At 40.6% G+C, this 24,430-nt stretch overlaps 1 protein-coding gene across 3 annotated transcripts in view; it reads right to left on the bottom strand.

The window, feature by feature from the left end:
* The window catches only part of Tnik (TRAF2 and NCK interacting kinase), a 400,191-nt gene that overhangs the window by 29,752 nt on the left and 346,009 nt on the right, over positions 1-24,430 (bottom strand). For 2 of the 3 annotated variants that reach the window (XM_021195420.1, XM_021195418.2), the window contains exons 19-22: positions 20,411-20,574; positions 18,399-18,496; positions 11,181-11,365; positions 1,859-1,988 (exon numbers count right to left, since the gene is read on the bottom strand). In XM_021195420.1, coding sequence (XP_021051079.1) covers positions 1,859-1,988; positions 11,181-11,365; positions 18,399-18,496; positions 20,411-20,574 — 577 coding nt within the window. Of the gene's footprint in view, positions 1-1,858; positions 1,989-11,180; positions 11,366-16,593; positions 16,618-18,398; positions 18,497-20,410; positions 20,575-24,430 lie in introns of all 3 variants that reach the window. The other variant, XM_021195419.1, reaches the window with a different exon arrangement.

The raw sequence follows: 24,430 nt of genomic DNA, 5'->3' as shown, positions 1-24,430 counted from the left end.
TATATATATATATATATATATATATATATATATATATATATATATTACTTTTTAAAGATATTTATTTATTTATTTTATGTACATGAGTACCCTGTAGCTGCCTTCAGACACCAGAAGAGGGCATCGGATCCCCTTTCAGATGGTGGTGAGCCACCATGTGGTTGCTGGAAGAGCAGTCAGTGCTCTTAACCACTGAGCCATCTCACCAGCCCATATATATTTTTTTATGAGACAGATTTACAAAATTTCCAATGAAAACATGTTAAAAATCTCCCTTACTTCTTGGGCATTTGTTTCTTGGTCCTCCTCCTCCTCCTTCTCCTCCTCCTCCTCCTTCTTCTTCTTGATTTATTTATTTATTTTATGTATGCTAGTACATTGTGCTGACTTCAGACACACCAGAAGAGGGCACCAGATCCCATTACACATGGTTGTAAGCCACCATGTGGTTGCTGGGAATTGAACTCAGAACCTCTGGAAGAACAGTCAATGCTGAGCCATCTCTCCAGCCCAAATAGTGAACTTTTATCAACACTTATATTTACTTACCAGTCCATTCCATGTTCTCAACCATTTTATACAATATGCTATTATTTATGAAGGTGTGCGTGTGTGCACATGTCTAAAAATGATGCAAGGTACTGCCCTTTATTTCTCTCCCCTTTATTAGTTATGGCAGTGTTTCCCCAGACCCAGAACCTGCCAATTCTGGCCAATCTAAATAAGGAGATTGCCCCAGGGAGACCCTGCCTCTGCCTCCTGAGTGCTGAGATTTCAAGTGGCTGCCCCACCTGCTTGGCTTTTTTTGTAGGTTCTGGGCATCCAAGTTTTTGTCTTCATAATCAAGTGGCAAGCAGTTTATCCATGGATCCAGTTCTGTAACCCATTTATGAAGTTTTACAGAGGACCAAAGCAGATGCAGGGGAATGAATGTCAACATTTCCCAATGTTACTTGTCATTACTTTCTCAAAATCACATAAAATGAAGACAGAAGATGGCTTCCAATTTCTTCGGGCACTTCAGGTTAACAAAGATACAGTGGGAAGCTCAGTGGAAGGTGAAGGGGAACATGTGCTTCCCAAAAAATGAAGCCATGTTGCCAGACTGAATGAACAAAAAAACCTTCCCAAGGGCTGGAGGGAGACTCAGCAGTTAAGAGCACTGGTTGTTCTTCAAGAGGACTGGGTTCCATTCCCAGAATCCACATGACAGCTCACAAGTGCCTACAACTCCAGGCAGATCCAACCCCTTCTTCTCGTCTCTGCAGACATTAGACATGCATGTGGTACACAGACATACATGCAGGCAAAACACCCATGCACGTGAAAGTAACTAAATTTTTTTTTAAAACCTCAAAATTTAAAGATGAAAATAAATGCCAAAGAGATGCCTCCTAGTTGACTTCTGTGTTTCTTTGTTCTCCAGCACAATTTCTCGGAATTACTGAGCATTTTATATGAAATCCATAGGGATGAAACCATTCAGGGGGGAGGAGACTCGAAAAACTATCCTTGCTATTAATAAAGGCCATTCACTTCTGTTTTCCTGGTGTTGAGAACATCTGTGCTTTCCAGTTTTATGTCCTCAGGCTCAGATTTTATAATCACATTTGCATAGTTCCTATTGAAGAATGGGGACTAATGCATAATTAAGTCACTTTGCAGAAAGTTGGAAAGACCCAGAAAAGAAGACAGCAGATAATTAAAATCACTCATCCACTTAGACTCACTCACAGGTTCCTATCCTCCTGTTTAGCCAGAACCCTTATAATATACGCATAAGCATCCTATGTAAAAGTTTGAATAGGAAACCACGTGAGGAAGGCATGTCCTTTGGACAGCTGCTGCGCCAGCTTACCTCTCTGATCATCAAGGTTCCTTCTCTTGAAATGCTGCCGCCAAAGGTGTCTGCATGCGAAGTTTCCAGCCCATGTGTCCCGACCATCCCCATGTTGTACTGCTCATTGTTCCCTGGAGCGCCGGTGGGTCTGAGGTGGGAAAGAACAGTCATCATGCCAGCGTGCAAATGCAGGGAAATACCACTTCCTGCCCCCACTTCTTATTGCAGAAAATGCACATGACATAAAATTTGCCACTTACATTATTTGTGTGATTATTGCAGCGACTTTACGGATTTTCTGTATTTAATGCACCTAGGTTGGGGTTTCCATTTCTGTAGCATCTTAAGCTATTTTCCACCCTGTTCTCAACTCAGACTCTGAGAGCTTCCTGATCTCCAAGGAAAAATGATGGAATCAGCAGAGACATCCACCATGACCCCCCACCTTCTTGACAAAGGGAACCTTGACCTGCCTTTCTACTTGCTGTTTCCTCTACTTGGCTGTTGTCTGGCTCCTTCTCCTTCCTCTATTTTTATTCCAAGAGTTAGATACTTTATCTAAAATACTGTCTCAAGAACTATCTATACCCAGTCCCACTAGCCTTTATTCTTTAACATTTCTTACTGCCATTTATAATTCTTTAAGATGTGTGTGTGTGTATGTGTGTGTGTGTGTGTGTGTGATACAATGTGGAAAAAGCTGGAATTGGGTTTTATCCTAAAGAAAGCCATCTACTTCCTTTGAGGCAAGATTTCTTTTTGATCTGGAACTTACCAATTAGGCTAGGCTGGCTGGCCATTGAGCCTCAGGGATCTTCCTGTCTCTGTCATCCCAGAAATGGAATTAAAGGCACAAGTCACCATGTATGCCATTTTTACATAGGTTCTGAGAATTGAAATCGGGTCCTCATGCTTTCAAGCAAGCGCTATATTAACTGAGCCATAGTTCTGGCCCTGAGATTTTCAATTCGTTAGCATACTGTCTCCTCATTGCTTCCTTCTCTTTCGCTAGAACACATGCTTGTTTATCCTTTTGCTTATCACTACACAGCCAGGTCAGTGTCAACTTGATTTACCATGTTCTGTGACCAAAGTCTGTGGTGTCTTTAGCAAAAGGGTCTTGCCATTAAGTTCTGGTGGTCAACCAGGCAATGACAATGGTTTTTGGTGGTTTGTTTGCTTGGTTTTTGTTTTGTTTAGATTTTGGGAGGGTTTTCTGATTAACAACTTGAAGGGCATCTCACTCCTGGGCTTTTGATTTGTAAATCTGTGGCTTCTAGGAGAACATTAACATTTATATGCAGTACTCATCACTCTCCTAAAATCTGATTATTCAGCCTATACCATCGTACATCTAGTCTGTGACCGTACATCTAGCCTGTGACCGTACATCTAGCCTGTGACCGTACATCTAGCCTGTGACCGTACATCTAGTCTGTGACCGTACATCTAGTCTGTGACCGTACATCTAGTCTGTGACCGTACATCTAGTCTGTGACCGTACATCTAGTCTGTGACCGTTCTTCCTGCTATGCTACGTATTTCCCAAAGACCAAAGATAACCTGAGCATGTAATGAAATTCACCCAGGAACCAGCAGATCTATGCAGAAAGACATATGGAGAACTTTCAAGAGTCAGGTGACAGAGCAGAGAGGTACTATGGGAAATGTTGACAAGATGCTGTCACCACCGTGAGGTAGAGATGGACTTTCTCATGTGCCCTGTGCCACTCAGAGAGTGCCAGTGCCCACCCTGGGAAAGTTAAGTGTCCTGTGTCCCTTGCACCCCAACTGTCTGATTTACAAATTTGGAAAGTAGAGAACCTGTGGTTGTAGGAGTTCAAGATTTGGCATTTTATTGTTATGGACTCTTTCTGCTGTTTTAGCAAATGATTATGTTTAAAATCAGTTTTAAAATGTGAAATGGTATCAAGGAATTATTTATCTTTTAGAGACCATTTATTACTTTAGTCCTTTGATTCTTTTTATGTACTTTTAAAATTGTCCCTGATTGCTGGGTGTGGAGGCACATGCCTTTAATTCCCGCACTTAGAAGTAAGAGGAGGCTGATGGCCTCCCACGAGCTCAAGGTCAGGCTGGTCTACAGAACGAGATCCTGCCTCAAAAAATAAAATAAAAAAAGATACCATGACATGCCATGTTGGTGAAGGGACAAAGTGATAGGGCTCCACCCCTAGCAGAAGAGTCACAGGTAATGAGAGGGAGAATCAGTATTCTCCAGGGATGAATTGCCTAAGTGGTTATTTAACACCAAGTGGTCAGCTGTGAAAACATCATACAAGCAACACTAAATAGACTCTGTAAGCTGCTTTTGTACATTTATTTGCATATACATTTAGCAAGGAAAAGAATCTATGGATTTAAGAGAGAATAGAGAGGGGCATGTAGGATGATTGGTGGATGGAGGAGAAAAGGATGTAATTGTATTGTAATTAAAAATAAATTATCACAAAAACAAGTTTCTTAAATCTCATGCTAGTCTGAGGCTCTAATAAAAGATTTACCCCAACAACCAACAACTACATCTGATTAATGCTAGCAGGCAGACTGCCAGAAATCTTGCCAAGGCTTAGGGTCATAACTCAATGGCAGAGCTCTTCAAGTTCAGAGTTTGGTCCCCAGCAGTGGAAAGGATTCTTACACAAATGGAGAAGCAAAATGATGTCAGTGAAAGCAGATTAGCAAACACATTAGCAAACAGATTAGTAAAGCCTGGATTTCAGTTTCTTAACTGACTCCAAGAACTCACCTGTGTGTGGGGTGAGAATGGATGTGTTTGGGATAAAGGTCAAAGGCCAACTTTCAGTGTCACTCTTTCTGTCCCAGAAAGGAGCTGTTGATATTAACCATGTCCCCAAATATGGGAAAGCCTTTGTTGTGATCAATTCTGGCATATGAATATATTGGTTAAGTCAAGTAGTTCTTCAAACAAATGCTTCTTCTATCGTTTCTTTGGAACTTGATCTTAAATTCTTGCTTCAGAGAAAATGGCATGAACCCAATAGATTAATACATAAGTATTGATTAAAGCCTCCAGGGAAGGGGTCACATGTCTTCCTGTCTGTCCATCAGGCATTCTCTGTTTCTAACCTGGTCTTAGGCTGAGCTGGGGACCTCTGCCAGGATGGCACTGTCAGATCACAGCTCCATTATTACAAAGAGTCTCACTTCTTTTTAAGTTCTTGATAATGTTCTGATTCTATCCAAACATTTACATCAGAGAAAGTGTAAATATGGATAAATTTTCATTAAAAAAAAAAAAGATTTTTAAAACCCACTCCAAGAAAGGAAAAACCTCCCTATATATTTAGTTAATCCTTTTCCATTTTTTTCCATTTCTCTCTCTCTCTCTCTCTCTCTCTCTCTCTCTCTCTCTCTCTCTCTCTCTCTCTCCTTCCTTCCTTCCTTCCTTCCTACTTACCTTTTTTAATTAAAACAATTACCATTACAGAACTCCTTTTGTCAACATCCCTTTTCAAAGGCTTATAGAGTCACTTCTACCCAGACCAGCTTTTCTGGGTCTGTTTTAAAGGTTTACCTTGGGCTGGGGAGCTTTGATTTACACGTCAACAATTAGTCATATAGCAGGCATTCTGCTTTCTGTTGCCCACTGTTTGTTTTAATCTTAGCTAAATATTCTTAACTATATTCTTGTGTTCCAGTCCGTTTTTTGTGCTTTGACTTCTATGGGACAGAACTATCTCATCTGTTATTAATTTTAGACAGTTTCAAGTTATATTCCACATTATTTTGATCAGCAATATTCCCTATAGATGGAATAAAAAGGCAATCTGCATTTATCCCTTAGTTAATTGGCTTCTAATATGGTAAGCAACTCCTCTCAGCTAGCCCGAGATAGCACTGCTATATAGGATTGTTCAATCATGAACATTTTGTATATATATTTTTAGGTTCTGTGCTTCTTATATTAATTGTTCCTCCCATGCACTATTCTACCACCATGTGTTCAAGATAATGTAATGGCTTTTGATTACAGAAATTTTCTAAAACTTTTACATATTCCAATCACCTCCCTACACATTTTTTTCCCCCCCAGAATACAGCCCACGTCCCACAGCAGACTTGAGTCTGCCTGGTTTATTCTTTCTATTCCATGCCCCATCTCTGGTCTTCCTTTCCTTTGCTAGTCTGTGCCTATTTCCTTCTTGGGATCTTCTTAACTGTAATAAGTCTCTGAGGCTCTGCTCCATTTTGCACAATCTTCTGGCATGCTCTCCTCTAAGGTCTTTATTATGACCACCAATTTATCCTGTAATGATAGGTAAGTACAGCTAAGCTCTTTACTCAAGTCACTTTTTATTTGACTTCCACTTGAGTATTTGTATACCTGGATGGCAGAGGAGGTCATGACCTTCCCCATGTATTTATTTTATGAGGAGCTTTAATACCTTTGGTTTATTATGTTAGAAATTCCTCACATTCTGGACCCTTTTCTCTCATTCTCTCTTATGTTCAACTTAGGTCCTTCCTATTGTGCTTCATAATCATATCTCTAATATTTTCTGTTTTTCCTTGAAAGGTGTATCAATGAGGTTGACTTCCTCTCTTTTATTAATGGCAGTCTCCTTTTACTTCGTGGCACAGTGGATTGTGTGGCTTTTTTTCTTCCAACCTTCAGTAGCTTCCAGTCAACTATAGTTAAAAGTTAAAGGTCCTTACCATGGCTTTAAAGGTATTATTGGGGCCTTGTCTCTAATGGAGTTTTTAAAGCATATCCTACTCTCTTCTAACTTAGCAACATTTAACCTACAGTTATTTCTGTGCACACTGCACAGATAAAACCCTTGGTGACTTAAGTCTGACCTGTTTCCCAGTACCCTTTTCTGTTCTTTGCCTTCACTTAGATAGCACATCTTTTAACACATGGGATGTTCCAGACAGTTCTCCATTCTGTTTCTCCATGTCCTCTGAGTATCTCTACCACGTTATAAACACATAGTTCCTCAGTGATCAGATCTTATCTGTGTTCATGTCCTCCATATTGTGTGAGGTATGTGCCACTCAAGAGTCATCTAGAGAGTATTCAGTATATGCATGACTGAATGTTTTAGGGCCAAAGGCTTTTCTTATGAGAGATTTAACTCAGGTTTATTGCGAAAGCACAGGTCTTTTGTAATTTGATGAGTGATTAGCTATAAATATAAGTAGACAACTAGATAGATAATCAATGCCAACTTCTGTCATTTTACATCTTTGGTAGCAGATTCACTAGGATGTAGCAACATACATTTTGATAATCCAGTGGTTAGTATAGAAAAGCAAAATAACTCTGTTTTGATACTCATAGGACTTTATAGCACAAAGAATACTTTATAAGGTATATACATTTAAAAGATGAGGTTGGTTGGTGCTGGGGAAATGGCTCAGAAATTAAAAGTAGTTGTAGATTTCTCAGAGGACTACAATTCAATTTCCAGGGCCCAAATGGTAGTTCTCAACTATCTCAAACTCCCATTTCAGGGGTCTAACACCCTCTTCTGACTTCCATCAGGCATATACACAGTGCACAGACATACATGCAGGCAAAATATTCATACACATAAAATAAAATAAATAAATATAAAAACATGAAAGTGATATTGAAGGCTTCCAGGTAATCATGTAAACTATGAGTCAAGAATCTGCTTTACACGTGTCTGAACTACCCCAGTTCAGCAGACAGAAGGGTGGAAAGGGCACCGGTCTAAGCAACCTCAAAATTCCCAAAGAAAAGCACTCTATAATACACCTAAGTTACCCCTATCACTTCCTTCCAGACAGAAATACAGCCTGAAAAACTGTTCCAGCCAAGAGGAGTTTAAGAAGTTGTGACAAGTAAATGCAACATGGTAGAACGAAGGTCATTAGGCTCAATGCTAAGCAAGCAGGGACATCCTGAGCAGTCCATGTTGATGCTGTTCAGTAGTTCTAATACATGTAATACTCACTTCTCTTAGACTGTGTGGAGAAGATGATGCGGTAGTTACAGTGAACTCTGTTACCACTTTGATTTTCCTATAAAACTGCAACCACCCTAACCAATGTAATGTTTTTTGAACAACAACAACAAAAAAGAATGGTAAGAAAAAAATGTCCAAGGCTCAAATAACAAATATATTGCATTAACTATCTGTTGTTCTAGAAATCATTTTTCTTAATATAGAGCTTGGGTAGGAAATCTTATTGCATTCACTACCCCTTGTTCTAGAAGTCATTTTTCTTAATATAGAGATTGGATAGGAAAAATTAGCTATCCAAAATTCTACAAAGATTGTAAGAAAAAAAACCCAAATTGAATAAAAACAAACAACAAAATCCCACCATTGATTCAAATGAAAAAAATACGGGAAGTTTCCTGTAATTAGACTACTGGTTTGGGACAATAATTCCCTCTAATTGGATTTGTCAAAGTGCTCCTGGAGGTCCTGATTTAATTTAGCTCAATTCAATTCAATACGTGCTTTTTTGGGCACCTGCTTTCCGAAAGGTCCTTGGTTTGGCAGAGCAAAGTGGATAGAAAAGCTGGGCAAGATATTCTTCCTCAACTAAAGTGCTCAGTCTCCATAAGAGCATAAGAATGTTACAGATCTACTCCACAGCCAAAAGAGAGAGGGATGGGGTGGGTATTATTGCTCCAAGGAAAGGGATGTACTGGAGAAGGGCACAGCATTTGTGTGGATGCTCAAGTTTCATCATTGGTTTCAGGGATGCAAGGGCTTGTAGAGATTGACAGATAAAGCATGGCGGCCAGTCATACCAGAGCATGGAAGGCACAAGAGGGCAGAGGACTTGTAAAGGGGCCACCACAGTAGCATAGTAGGTGGTCATACATGGTGTTTTAGTAAGAACAGAAGGAAAGAAAGCTATGTGGCTATCATTGTCTAGGCAGCATTGTATAAGACTGTACAAAATGAACTGCGTTAGAAGGACATGGTCACCATCTGGACTTCATATTTTTATTTAAAAGAATTATTTTCATTTCTATGCATTTGTGAGTATATGCCACATGTGAGGGGTGACTGTGGAGGCCAGGAGAGAGTGTCAGATCTTGGGAGCTGGAGTTATAGTCTACAGTGAGTCACCTGATGTAGGCATCAGGCCTGTACTCCATCTTCTGAAAGAGCAGTGGAGAGTCTGAATCTCTGAGCGATCTGGTTAACCTACAGTCACTCTCCCCATCCTCAGGGACCTCTGCAGTTCAAAGAGGGAGATGGTGCCAATCCCGACTCAAGATGCTACATGCAAACTTAGGCTCCTGGAGAGATAATAGTGAATGGAGAAGTAGGAGGTAGGGTCAGGAAGGATGGCTCTTCACAGCTGGCTGTGCTGTGGGTAGGTGATGTCCAAAAGAATATACTAGCAGAAATTTACAGAGAAGCACAATGTGATCTGTTGGAGGGAATGTTAGAAAGCTGGATGTTCTGCCCTGAAAGGTAAGTTCTAGTTCTCCTTTAGAAGATGGAGGGGAAAAATCATTCACAAAATATGATAGGGGCTTACAATACTATTACATTTGCCCACAAATTATCTATCCCAAATGATTAGATTATCCTGTATTCTCCCATGTATAAATTATCTCTATAAAGAAGAATATGAACTCTGAAGGCAGAATATAAGTACATACCCTCCAACGGTTCATCACCCTCAGCATAGCACTTAACATGTAGTAGGAATTTTAGGAATCTTTTAATTTCATCATCACCTTTTATCCTGATAGCTGTGTGCCCATTAGAGGGAATTTTAAGCATATGTTAGAAGAATTGAACAGTGCTGAGTCAAGACAAAATGGAAACAATCAGCATGTGTTCTGGCTTAGTAGTTTTGCCTCTAGAACAATTTTATTTGCTGTTAAAAGACAATTTAACACAAACTGTTTCAAAATGTCATATCTTACCATATTTACAGCTGTCAATAATTAAATAACCAACAGTAAAATCACAAGCATGGATTTACAATGAAGGTTATTGGATTTGCCTCTCAGAACTGCTTGGGGTAAAAAATCCTCCAGACTGGCTACCCCTGTCCTACAGTCTATTGAGCAGGATGATAATTATGGTCTTGTGACATTTTCTGTCAGTAGAATATGTTCTGGGGATAAATACTGATAGCCAATCCAAAGAAATGGAAAGGAATGAGCATGAAGATGGGGAAGGAAGTATTGCATTTCATCAGTGTTTCTTCTTGACCAGGGCAAGGACACCTTGTGTTTATTTTCAGAGGGGTTAGAAAAGTAAAAAAGAATGGGATAGAAACAGCTAACCCGAGAATCCACTGCCATGAACAAAACAACCCATGGAGCTTCCTATTCATTCTGGGGGAAGAAAAAAATAACAAGAGCAGGATTGTGACTTAGGGAAATATAGGCAGACATACATAGAGACAAAGTATACGAACATAAGACGGAGAAGATCTGACAAGATCTGACGTGACGATGCTGGTGAGATGCTCAGTGAGTACAACGCCTGCCATGAAAGCATGAAGGCCAGGTTTGGTGTCCACATTTGTAATCCTGGGGACTGAGGAGGGGGGGGACAGGAGCACCAGGCCAAGGGGAGAATCCATCTTGAAAGAAAAGGCAGACAGCATCTGCAGAATGACATCCAACACTGACTTCTGGCCTGCATATGGACACGCACATATGCATAGCATGTACAATGCACACATGTCAACATGAGCACATGCACGTATGTACATACATACATACATACATACACATACAAAACAAAGAAAGAAAGAAAAGGGATCAAATAAAAAAGACGCCGAAGAGGATTGAAAAACTGTAACACTTGAAATGTCCTTAAATGTTCATTTGTCTCCTGATTCTTTCGTGTGTGTGTGTGTGTGTGTGTGTGTGTGTGTGTGTGTGTGTGTGTCGGTCAGGGCTAACATCTGTTGCCATGTGCATTCATTCTTGTTTGTCTTAGAACAAAGAAAGAGCCATCTGAAGGACAGTGAGTCTAATAGCCATGGGCAGGCAGGGCATCCACAGGCCTGGAAGTACTACACGCTCCAGGTGGCTGAGTCTATGCAGAGAGGTAGTTACAGAACTGTGTCCCAGTAAGAACTCAATTCCCCCAAATCAGTTCTCTTTACCAGTGACTTATGTGTGATTTGTATCCAGCTAGTGTTTCTCATGCTTTGGTTTGGCTCCTTCCCAGTCTTCCTTTAAGTGACAGTCTCGATCCAGGCATGGGCTTGGTACTTGTTATCTCAGCTACTCCTGAGACAGGAGGCTAGCTCAAGCACAGAAACTCAGGACAAGCTCAGGCACAACCTATATAGATGCTATCTCAGAACAACAACAACAAACATTTCTTACATTAGTCTGGGTATGTCACTGACAGCCACTGTCCCATCATGTGTCTCACTCTCTCCATCCTCCTCTTCTTCCTCGCTGCTCTCCGACTCCTCACTGGAGGAAGAGTAATCAGTCACTTTCTTCAGTGGGCGGTTTGTTTCTTCAATCCGGAGTTCTCGTAATTCTTTGGCCAATGCCGTCAGATCCTACAAAAAGAAAAATTTGTAAGCACATGAAGTGTAGTCACAACCAAAGGCTGAGTCTCCTAGCCAGTCATTGCTCCAGCTTAAGCAACAAGGAAAAAAAAGAAAGAAGCTCTACTGAGAACCGTGACAAACACAGTTACTGTGTGGAACTACGAAAACGATGTTTGAGGTCTGTAGAAGCTAAGAAACGGGAGATAAAAATCAATTCGAACTTAGTTCAAAACCAATAGCTGTACCGGGACTGACTATGCATATGCATATATGTGCATGCCGTGCTGTGTGCATGCGCATACATACAAACGTGGCGTTCTCTTTTCATTTTGAGAGGGTGAAGTTGGTCACCCTCAGAGTTGAATGGGAAAATAAATGGGATTCAAATTTGCTCCCCAAGTATCCTGGAATTCTTGCCCAAAGCCATGATGGTGGCCTTTCCTCTCTTGTGAGGGCTACTGGACCAAAAACTAGCATCAATCATAAAACAGAGTAGACAGCAAGGTTCATTTGGTATGAAGTCATTCCCCCAAAGACAAAAGTACCACATCAAATGACAGCCCACCCCAAATCCTAGTGCCACTGAAATTTAGAGCCACAGGGATGTTAATCAAGAGGAGCAACAAACAAACAAACAAACAAACGAATGAACGAACAAACAAACAGTTCTCTTCCAGAACAGCAGATGTTTTATTTTTAACTTTTAAATTCCAGTCACCTGGCAGAAGCCCTTACGAGAAATGCTGAAATGAACGTGGAAACACCCAAAGGAAGACAATAATAATCTTCCGAAATTTCATGAGGGTGATGAAACCTTGAGCCTTATGGATGTGATGAGGTGGGGCTTAGTCACCAGGCATAGTGCAAGACAGTGTGCTGAACGTCTGACTACCTTTGATGGGCATGCTTTCAGAGCAAGGCGGAGCGAGGCAGTTCTGCAGAAGCATGGCCGCTCTACTTTGCATGGGTTAAACTGCCCATGGCACGAAGCATGCAGATGAGGAAAAAGCAATTTGACATTGGTCTTACCATTTCTCCCTATTTAGGGACCCATGTGGGAATCAGAGCATTCAGCGAGAGACAGGGAGTTAGGGAGAAAGACACTCATTGAAAAATACTAAATCCCACATTTTTTTTTTCTCAAAAATAGAATTGGCCATATTCTCTCTTTATTTCAGTCCAGAAATGTACTTGTCCAATTCACCTGGTGTAGGATTAACCTCTGTGACATAGTGATGTTAGGTAATCATCCCAATCAGAAGAAAAATCATGATAAACATGCATAGATAATGGAAGTTATACTTTTGAGGCACCCATAGGCCATGGCATTCCTGTACTGTGGCTGCATGTCAATCACCACTGCTTTGATTAACAGTCAGGGAGCAATCACCCTGGTGTATCACTAAGATCTAGAAAATTCAAGCTGTCAACTGAATGTGTCAGAGTCATTTTGTTTTATTTTCATGTGTTGAAAGCGATAATGTCCCGAAGCCACCTGGCTTAAGGCCCCATGAAGGGCAAGCTTCTGGAAATGGCAGCTACACTCTATTCCTGAATGCACTTGCTGGGACTTCCCCATACATGCACACTCCCTCCGACACACAGCCCCAGTCTCCGCCGCCGTCTGTGGAAGTGAATCTAGGATGGGATCCAAAAGGCTTAACAGTGTTTAAAGACAACACACTATGAAAGGGGAGAGCCTCCTCACACAGAGAATTTTATACAAATATACTTCTAGTTTCTTAGGCAATGCACCCAGACCAGGAAAGGCTAGTATCTAGGTCTAGCCTTCCGCACATCTCCTCTTGACTGCTGCTGATACATTTATCTTTATCAGACAAAAGGAGTATGGAGAACACGCTAGATGGGCACTATGGGACGAACCGTTGACACATTTGTCAAGACTCTGAAAGCAAGAGGACACAGCGAGCTTCCAAACTAGCAAAAAGGACAAATCAGACACACTTATTGCATATTTTGATTTTTATAAAGTTATACCATCAAAGAATAGAGCTAATATTTAAAATGTTACTCATTAAAGACTATATTTTATTGTAATTTAAAGAGAGAATATGGTTTAAAGGAGTTTGTTTGTATTATCAAAAATTCTGAGTAAAATATAATACTACCACTGTGACTTAATTAAAATACTGATACATTTCCCCCCTGGGGCATGGCTACCTCATCTCTAACATTTCAGAATAGACAAGAGAGAGATTAAACAACAACAACAAAAAAATAAAATCTATTTAGAATTATTTAGTTAAGTCCTTTACCCAATAAGTTCAAGAGAGTTTCACTTGTTAAAATGACCTACATTTCCATAAATACTGTATTTAGCAACACTTTATGACCTGCTTTATAATTTTGGTTTTAATCAGAATTTTTTTTTATTTTGGTGTTATTAAAAAGCTCTTTCCTGAAACATTAAAAATAATTGCAAATCTATTTTCAGTTTAATTGGTAGCAGCTTAGAGAGTGGGAACTGATGAGCATTTCAAGGTAGCAGTAATGAGTGATCAAACGTGATTCCCCCAAAGAAAAATTAACCCTCCATTGCCAGCAGCTTCTGTGGCCAGCTGAACTTCGGGTTTTCATTTGCTCATTACGAGGACAATGGGCGATATCAAGGTTGCAGAAAATAGACATGACATAATATTGCCACTACCAGACTCAGGTCCTTTTCAGACACTTTATTCTCTGACAATTCCAATTTCCTCTGTATAATGAGCCTTTTATGGTAATTTATTGCTTGGTTGTCTCAAGCCTGAAGCTAAAATGTATTGAAAGGGGAAGAGAAATAAAAATGCTATTTAGCATGAAAATATTTGAGGACACATTAACTGAAAAGGAAATATGACAAAATACTGTGTTTTTTTTTCCCCCTACGGTGCAAAGTAAATAATTATTACTTAAGTTTCAACCTATCAGTGGGTGAGTTTTAGAAATTGTCAGTTTAATTATTATTTTTTTATACCTGATTAAAAATAAACCCTAAACATACCGCTAATGTTTGCTTCTGCACATAGCCATGCATTCGGTTATGGGAAGGTAAAAGTTATTTGTTTTCAAAAGTTTTATTAACTAACTGCAGCATGGTGAAATTTCACAGTACACTGGAAAGTAATGCCCATTTCATAGCTACCCTTTGTGATTTATTGCTCTGAGAAAAATTAAACTACTAAATTAGCAATAACAAATTTTAAGAAGGTGTTTAAAGATTTTTTCATTTCATTTTGGGCCATCCAAGTAGGAAAACAGTTGCAGAAGAAGATGGGAGCTAAAACTGAGCTCAAGATTTCCCAGCCCATCATCTTTACCATTTTGGGCTGGAGATGTTTTATTGTGTTTGTTTCAGGATTGTGTTTGTTTCAGGATGTTTAGCTCCACCCCTTTTAGGAACTGGAGGATGTTTAGCCCCACCCCTTTTGGGAATTGGTGACTGTTTAGCTCCACCCCTTTTGAGAATTGGCGGATGTTTAGCTCCACCCCTTTAGTGTATCACAGCAATTGTCTGCAGTGTTGCCGCCCAGTTTCAAGGGTAACAATTAAAAATGAGTTGAGATTTGCTGAATAGCTCTTAAGTAAAAGATGGGGTAGCAACCACAGCTAAGAACCACTGGGTCGGGCAGGACCATCTTCCTGTTTCAGTGTTCCAGGCCAGTGGTAGTCAATGGCCAGGGGTGTCAGTTCACTGGGGGGCATTTGCTCTGATCCACAGTCCCAGAGGTCTGGGCATGAAATTGCTCCTCTCGTCTCTATCAGATTGTGGTAGAACACATCAAAATAAATGAAGTGATTTTCAAAAAGCCTGGAACACCCGGGCTTACCAGAGGAAACCCAGGAGAGCTTTTTCTCACAACAGCCATTTCCATGCTAATTTCTGGACTTGTACAAGCCCTTAAGCTGTTCATATGAATCCCACTTAATTGGCAACTATGGTATCCAGTGCCAGAAAATAATCTTCTCTCTCTTCCTTTTCCCAGCAACTGATACAAAGTTGTGTGGGACAACCCCTCTATCCTTGTTACTACTGTGAGGGAAAAGCAAAACGATGCAGCAGAGTGGTTATAACCAGTCCCTGGGATGTAGACATGTGGAGTAGCATTACTTTATAAACAGCAGTCCCTTAACCAGGAGCGTGACTTTCTGACTCACTGTGAAACGGTGTGGTAGTCACAGCTGTGATGAGAACCATCTTCACAGAATCATGTTACCCTACTTGCAAAACTAGTACTGTGACTATGGCTCAAACCTGTACAATCACAGTGGCTTTCTAAAGCACTCTCCACTTTAAACAATGCCTTTGCACACAGCCTCCTAAGACCCTGAACAATCTTGTAGGTAAAGGAGGGCAGACATTTTTATTGCCATTTTACAGATTATGAGGTTTAGTCCCATTGTACATATTACTGAGATTATGAGACTTATCCCAGTCAGCATTCACCGGAGGGAGCCAAGCTTCAAAAATAGCCTGCTGAGTCCTGAAGCCAGTGCTTTTTCCATATAATTTCACAGAAATATACTTTGCAGAGCTCCAGCCTCAAAGCGGTAATGGTGAGCCTTACGTTCCATGCATCTGGGACCCCTTGCAAGGCCTGCCAGTTCAGAACCATTGCATTCTGCTGCGTTCACACAGGTCTGACAAACAGCAGTGGGGAAGTTGTCCTCAGCAAACTATTCTCAAGGGACATAGCCATCTATTTTTCTAATGGAAAATGTCTCCACAGATAAGGAAATAGATCACTTAACTAACCCGGATTCATTAGCTAAGGTTGATGTTGCTGCCTATGGTGTTGTTAATGTCCCACAATATAAATTAATCTAACAATAACCAGTAACTCCTGGTTCACAAATTATGCACTATAAATTTGGGATGTGCTAATAAAACTGCTGAGGGCCATCTCCTAGCAAGGCTGGAAAATGCAGGTTTGTTATTAGAAGGCACTGGAAGGAGAAATCACACTATTAACAAAATACTGATGCCTGTGTTTTGCCCAGTTGGGACACTGGAAAAGCAATATTTTTGCTCAGTGAAGGACTCTGGGGCTTGTTATGGGTAGGTCTGAGGGTCTTGGGCTGAATTCTATTGAGGGGCCACTCCTCCCTCAGACAAGGGTGTGTATAAAGGACTTTTCCCCATGATACCACTGGCTTCCTCTCTGAAGGTCAACATCAGGAAATAAGTTCAATATTCACATCTTATGAAAGCATGACCAAGAAATGGCAGTACTAACCTCATCTATAGCTTTCTTATAGCTCTGTGGCAAGAGGAACCCAATTCAGAAGAATCCACAGTCAGGGAAAAGCCAGAAGAAAAGAAGCAGGTTAGACACAAAATTGGCATTGTTATTAGAAAACTGACACAGACAGACAGGCAAAGAAATGCTCAAGCCAGAACGATACAAATCCCTGTGGTTGCTACTTAGCAATTCCCCGACTTTAAGATGTAAAAACTAGTAGTTGAGAGTCATTCATTCACAGGACAGCATCTAAGAAACTTAAACCAAGTTTATGTTTCAGCCAGCCTTTCCTTTCCTTTCCTTTCCTTTCCTTTCCTTTCCTTTCCTTTCCTTTCCTTTCCTTTCCTTTCCTTTCCTTTCCTTTCCTTTCCTTTCCTTTCCNTCCTTTCCTTTCCTTTCCTTTCCTTTCCTTTCCTTTCCTTTCCTTTCCTTTCCTTTCCTTTCCTTTCCTTTCCTTTCCTTTCCTTTCCATTTCTTTCATCTCTCTCTCTCTCTGATCTAGGTATTTATCTATTATCTATCTAATGTATCTATCATATATCTCTCTAACATATCTATCACTTATCTACCTATTTGAGACAATGTTTCACGTATCCTAGATTGGCTTTGAACTTATTATTCAGCCGAAGATGACTTTGAACTTCTGGTATAGGCCATCATGTCTGTTTTATGTGGTGCTAGGGATTGAATCCGGGGTTTCAGGTGGGCAGAATGAGCACTTAACCAACCAAACTACATCCTGAACCCAGATCCTCTCTTTCTTTAAAGCTACTTGGTGTTGGGCCCAAAGGAAACTCCACACCCCTAAATTCTGGCACCCCCACCAAGCTAACCATATCGTCACCACTGTCAGACGGGACAAATGGCTATCCATGGTGTCCGTTAGCATACAGAAGGGCATGCTGTCCTTCAGGTTCCCTTAGTCTTACAACTACCTGTGGCTATCCCAAACTGCTCCCACCCGTGGGCTTCCCTTCCCCTCCTTCTCATTCCCATATAACCCCGTCTTTTCAGCTGTGTGCTCTTCTGTCTTCCCCTCTCTCACCCCTCCCTCTTGCTCTCCTTTGCCGGCACTCCCTTGTCTTCCTCTCTCTCCCATGCCCTCCTTTCATGACCTAGTCCAGTCTTCTGGCCATTACTGTTTACTCTTTCTGCTTTGGACTCTTCCAGATGCCTCTGGCAATCCTAGTCTCATAGCTACAATGAAAACCTTCCCCTCAACCATACCTTGGAGCTGTCCTGTCCTTGGTTTTTACATTTGATGCTAAAACCCTCCGTTTATACACTTGGGTCCTTCATTTTCCAGCAATGAAGCTGGAACATCAAGTCACCAGGCCCCGTGTCACAGCATACTTATTATGTTTTGGTCCAGAAAAGAGAGTCCATAAAACATGACAAGGAGCAGAAGACTGTAATTATTGTCCATGTGAAAGGCAGCATGGAGACTGGATGAAGCAACTCACAGAAACAGCCCAGGTTTCCTAACTGCTACTTTTAACATCTTTTCTTGTCAAAGTGAGGAGCAAATATTGTGCCATGGTGTGAGCTAATTTCTTTCCTTTTTCTTTTTTACTTGAATAGTGATGTGCAACAAAAGCCCCCAGAGCAGAGGAAGCAGCCTAAAATCCACTCCGTACCTTCGTCGTCATGGATGACTGTCTTCTAGATGTGTTTAGCACACAGTGCTCTTATTCATCCCCCAACTTTTGCTTTGAGTCATAAAGGCAACCCTAACTACATCATCTTGGGATCTCCAGGTAAAGGAAGAATTCCAAATCCTTAGAAAGAAAAGCACTCACAGCTGGCCGACTGGGCCGCGTGATGTCTCTGGATTCTTCTGGTTTCACCTTGGAAGGCTCATGGGGGAGCACAGGCGATCCTTCTGACTTACTGTTGGCTAGAGGAGAGAACAGGAAGACAGCCATTAGAAAAGCCCATCTTGCATTCTGAGTGAGTGAAAGCCTACTCATGAGGCAAACCCATATATATCCCTGGAAAAGTAATGCACGCTTAGAAAACAGGGAGACAACGGAGGCCTGAAACCTATAAGTCAACAGTAAAACTGAGACTGCAGCGAGCACTGCAATCAGTCACTACCATTTACCAAGAGCTTTCTGTGTCTTAGGCACAGCACCAAACACTTTCTCTGTTAAACATTGCTATTTGTCCTTGCTCCCACATAGTGCCATGGCTCTATTTTCTTACTCTCCTGATGAGTACAGACGGGAAGAATGACACACATCGCTCAAGGTAACCGTGAAGCGATGGACTTAGTTGGGAAGCCTTCTGAATTTTGAATGTCCTCTTAATCATTATTTCAAATGAGCTTCTAAATTAAAATTCTAGCCTTGTTTTCTTCTTTTATCATCTATTCATCAGAACAGGCTATTCTGATTGAAGTTTCTGAGGAATAAAAGAGTTTTATTTGATGGCATGAGTCTTAAAAGGAGATCTGAGAAGTGATCTGAGACCTTTAAGGAAGAAAGAGTGATGCAGGATCAGGGAGTAAAGGCCCAAGAATATAGGTATGGACAAGGGTGAGGGAGGTGGCCTGCAGCCACAGAGCAAGAGCGGCTGTGGTACTTATGGCATAGGTAGAGCAGTAGGAAAGCTGAGAGTTTCTTGTTTGGCTTGAATTCCCAAGCAGAGATGACTTATAATCAGAAGTAGGGAATGAAGGAAAAAATGTGAGAATTAAGCCTGAGCTAGTTCAGAGAATTCAAGTGCTATGGGTATCACTGATCTTCTTTACAAAAAAATCCAACGAACATTTAAAAAAAAAAAAAAGTTGAGGGAATGGCAATTGTCTGGGTCAGTGTCCCGGAGACACATAGCACTCGGAGGCAGGCCACCCATGTCAGGAAGAGCGAGTCAGCTGTGGGACAATCTAAGTCTCAAAGCTCAGTCATGGGTGTCACATGTTAGATTTCAAGCTTAAAAAAGTTGCATATACAGAGGTTTTACTGAACTGAAATGTAAATGATTAATAGAGGAGGTAAATTGTGGTTGTGCCTACTCAAGGGGCCACGAAGGAACTAGTAGTTCTCTTCAGGAAGAGTGAATTATCATTAATATTTATCAAATTGTACTTCAGAAAGCCTAGAATCAATTACCTGTGAGCAAATTTATCTTCTGAAGAAGATGACTCAGAAAGAGTGAATTTCAACTCCTTAGAACAGTGTTTTGCTAGGTATTAATTATACTATAGTCTTTCCATGGACTTTTTTCATTACTGAAAACTGAGCGATGCAGAATGCTTTGAATTAAATATGAGGCTATATATTTTACTTATCTAGTAGGAACAGCCAGAAGAGTTGAACATGTGTCTTTAAGGCGAAGGTATTTCTTTCTCTCTTGTGTATTTATTTTATAATGGTTTTTAGGAAATTTCATCTTGAGAAATGCCTAAGATTATAAAACATATTAAGATTCTGGAAGGGATGTCTGGTGCCATGGGAACATGACAGTGGGGCTCAAGAGACTGAAAACGAGGAATCAAACGGAAATGGACATTTGGGAAACTGGACGGTTCTCAATATTTTGTAGTCACAAATATTTGTTAGTAAGACTACTACATGGAGATGTGTCTGGAGATTGAAATTTTAGATAGATATACAGGATTGGTGGTCACACTCTGATGTCACATGCACAATTAGGGATGATAGTTCAGTCCCTCAGGAGACACAAACATGAGCTACCAGATAATTTTCAGTATCATCCAACAGTGGCCACCCCCGCTGCCAGAGTCAGAAAGTAACTCTCTTTCTGTCTCTGGCTTTCCTCCCAGATGTGATAGAATGGAACACTTTACCCCGAACTCTGGTCCGTTCACTAGATCCTGCTTGTGACCCAGGCTGAGAGCCTCCTTGGGAGCTGGGCTGGGAGCTGGGAGTGCTGGAGCTGGAGGAACTGCCACTGCTGGTCCGCTGCAGGGAACTCTCCAGGACTGGCTCTGTCCTGCGGAGATCAGGGTTGCTACAGGGATGGGAGAATACAAGGGCTGCACATCAACATCCAAACATACAAGACACTCACTTAACTCAGTAGCAGGAGATACACAAGACTTAAGTATAAGCTGTGGAGGACCTGGATAGACATTTAAAACCTGCAAAAAAGCCCTATATAGAAACGCTCAGCAGCACCTTACATTATTAAAATGGTTTTCTCAAAAAGAGGAATGATAGCCAGTGCCGCTGAGGGTGTTGAAAAAGGAAATCCTTGGACTTTGTTGGATGCAAATTAGCATATCCATGAAAGAAAATATTATGGGGAGTCCTCCAAGAATTATAAAAAGACCTATGACATGACATGACAATTCTGCTTCTGCGTATGTATCTAGAGGAAATGAGGTCTCTGTGTGAAAGAGATGGATCCACTCACTGTTGCACACTATCTGTAAAAAGCAAAATTTAGTATCCATGTATATCCACTGATGCACTAGCAGGTAAAGAAAATATGACATGGCTGTATATATGTAGCACGTACATGTTCTGTACATATGTCAAGCACACGAAAAGACATGCACTGCATGAGTATTGGATCTTGTATATGGATAGGCACAACTCAGAGTCGCAGAGTGTACAATGTGCATCAGCAGCAGCTATGGAGTTTGGCTTGGAGACAATGGGATGCAAGCAAAGAAATGTTTCAGTTAGGATGAGCAAGCTTTGGAAATTCCTTGTACACTGTGCTATCTTCACTTAATATGTATGCTTAAAGCAGGTCTCATTTTATAGAATACTGTAGTACCACAGCCGGTTGAAGCAGATCTTAAATGTTTTCATCACAAAACCCAGTAACTGTTTAAGTTATATGTATGTATGTATGTATGTATGTGCATATGTACATATGTGTTTATATATATATATATATATATATATATATATATATATATATATATATATATCACATGGTACACATAAATACATGTAATTTTTATCTTATACACATTAATAGGGTGGTTGTGGAGTAACATGCTATTGCTAGAGACTTCTGAAACCCTAACTCAAGGGTCCAAGGGAGGATGGAAGCCAGGCCTCTCTGGTGTAGCTACAGCCAGATGCTGGCAGGGCAAGGGATGAGCTTCGCACTCAATTCTTGGGTCACTAGGCTGAAGCTCTGAGATGAGGAACCATAAGAGGAGGCCTTCCTTTAACAGTGCCCCCAGTATTTATTGTAGAGAACTTGAAACCTATGAAAGGGAAAATATGAGGAAGAACACAAGCCAATTCCCAAACCAGGAAAGAGTCAACTATGGTTTACTCTTTGGCAAATTATCAAATATTCAATTTTATTTTTTACTTCTTTCTCTCCCTAACACTGTAGAGGAAAAACAGGTACTGTGAGCACTTTCTTATGATTTGAAGAGTTCTGGCAGCAAAATAATCCATTATATAGACAAATTAGTCTGGTAATTCATCTCCTATTCGTCATTTACGGAGCTCCCAACACATTGCCTTGACAAATAACAACTAGCCATCTATCTGCGCACTGAAACTCAACTCTGTTTTTTATAGTATTAGAATTCTTGGTTGAAATGTCCTGAACTCTGTGAACAAACATATGTTCGCAAATATATAAAGGTACTTTTCACTGTAGTCTATGTGATTATCTTTCGCTTTGAAATTTTGCTTGTTTACAAGTATATATGCATACGTGTGTGTGTGTGTGTGTGTGTGTGTGTGTGTGTGTAGAAACAGGTGTCAGACTCCCTGAAGCTGGAGTTGCAAGTGGTTCTGGGTTCAGTGTGGATTCCACCACATTTACCTTTAGTGACCATGAAGAGCAGTATGCATTTTCTTACTCAGTTTTATCCTAGTAAGAATGGTCAGGCAGTTGAGATAGATCAGTGCCGGGACACAGTGCATGTGCTCTGTGACTCTAGCTAGGCACACAGTTCCTTTCCTTCCTGCTTAGCCTCCTCCAGTGAAACAGGATGACAAGCAAACATGGAGTGTGCCTACCTCCATCACCTGGACCTACATCAAATGAGGAGAGAAGGCCAGCAATTCTGGTTGCTGATGTTTTTATGATTTTGTTAAACAAACAAACAAAAAATAACGAACAGCACAGTTGCTTAGAGGGGAAAGCAAATAGAGCACCCATCGTCTCTGTCACTTGCAACATCTCTCAGTCTCTACACTCCGAGAACATTGTGGTGTTGGTCAGACACAGTGAGGCGTTGTTTAAAATGTGTTATTTTGCTTTCATTTGATCTGGCTGGCTCAAGAGCACGGAGTGTGTACACCAGGTTCTGGCAATGTGTTGGGTGTTGGACGTGTCCCATACAATAACGAGGCCCTCATACTGAGATATTTGTATTGTAACCTACTAATGGCCTTGCCACAAAATATCCAATGATGTAAGCAAAAAAAAAAAAAAAGAAAAAAAAAAAGAAAAAGAAAAAGAAAAAAGCGACATAATCTTTTTTGTTCGTTGAATTTTTTTTTTAAGAGATAGCTTACAAAAGCAATGCGCTTTACTGTGGTTCTTTCACACAGACTTTTAAACCACACATCTTACTTTGTAGTAATGTATCGGCACAACTCCTGGTTTAGTAGAAGTGGCCAGCAACCATGGTTAACTTCAGGGTGAACTTTATGTAAAAACAGTCATATCTCACACTTCATTAATATTGATGATATAAATTTAGAATTTATGACAATATTACAGCATTTGTAGATGCTAAGTCAATTTAACAGTAAGGCCAACTTCAGAATGACTGTTGGTGAAGCTCATGAGAATCAAGAATTCTTTCTATAATAATGGCATTCTTTAATGGACAGTAACTATTCTTGTGGGAACTTTTGTATCTGAGGGGTTGAAATAAATTTAGGTCCCAAATGCAAGTACCCCTAAATTAGAAAATACTTTAAATGATCAGAGATTCTTTCCTAAGTATCTTATGTTATAAGATACTTAGGGAGATATACAGTCAAGTGACATTATCACCATGGCAATGAGATACAGGTTGTAGAGACAATAGCTAGCAGGTTGTAACCCTGAAAGCTATGTAAATAGTGACTGTAAATGCCGTTGGTGTTTGGGGAAAGTTCATGCACATTGAGGGGTCATGGGTGGTGTTATATAGCAGTGAGATACACTGGGACTTGGCATAGTATCAGAAAGGCTGGCACAGCCCAAGTGGAGACCAAAGTTAGTATTTTTCTTGTGCATATGGATGGATGTTAAGAAGAGCCATCAGGATAGATCATCAGGTCTGTGGTAATTGACAGGAAGTGCAGATCAGAACAGAAGGGTGAACTGGAAGGTATTAGCTCTTATCGCTGTCTGCCTCCATCCTGGGCTCAGTGTGGGTGCCTAGCTAGGGGAAGAGGATGAGCAGACAGAAGGCTGTGGGCATGTTAAGACCCTGGCTATTTACAAACCTATCTGGGATGTGTCTGTGATGAAGCTTGGAAAGCTTGCTCTTCTTCCTGTGTGAGGCTAATTAGATCCCATGAGCACTTGATTTCTGACTTGGGCCTCGTTAGCACAAGCCCTTTTCATGCCAGCTCACCATCCCTGGTGCTGTGTGTATTAAGTTGCTATTCTTGCTGCTGCACACTGAAAGAAATACTTAGTGTGGAACCAAACAGGGAAACAGAGGGACTTTATGTTTTTTTTTCTTAAAAATATGAGTAATATGAGCAATGTCATATGATATTTTTCTCTTGTTATGTATGTGTGATTTGCTTTATGGGTTGTGGGCTCTCAAATACATGTTCATAGAGGTTCAACTTCCAAATTCCACTAAGTAATAGATTTCCCTTGTTCACATATTAACCAGGACTACTTGGATCTAAGCAGGAAACAACTTCAAATTATCCAA

Source organism: Mus pahari, chromosome 4, assembly GCF_900095145.1.
Source record: "Mus pahari chromosome 4, PAHARI_EIJ_v1.1, whole genome shotgun sequence".
NCBI classification, from domain to species: Eukaryota; Metazoa; Chordata; class Mammalia; order Rodentia; family Muridae; genus Mus; species Mus pahari.
This window is presented reverse-complemented; position numbering and strand designations above follow the sequence as displayed.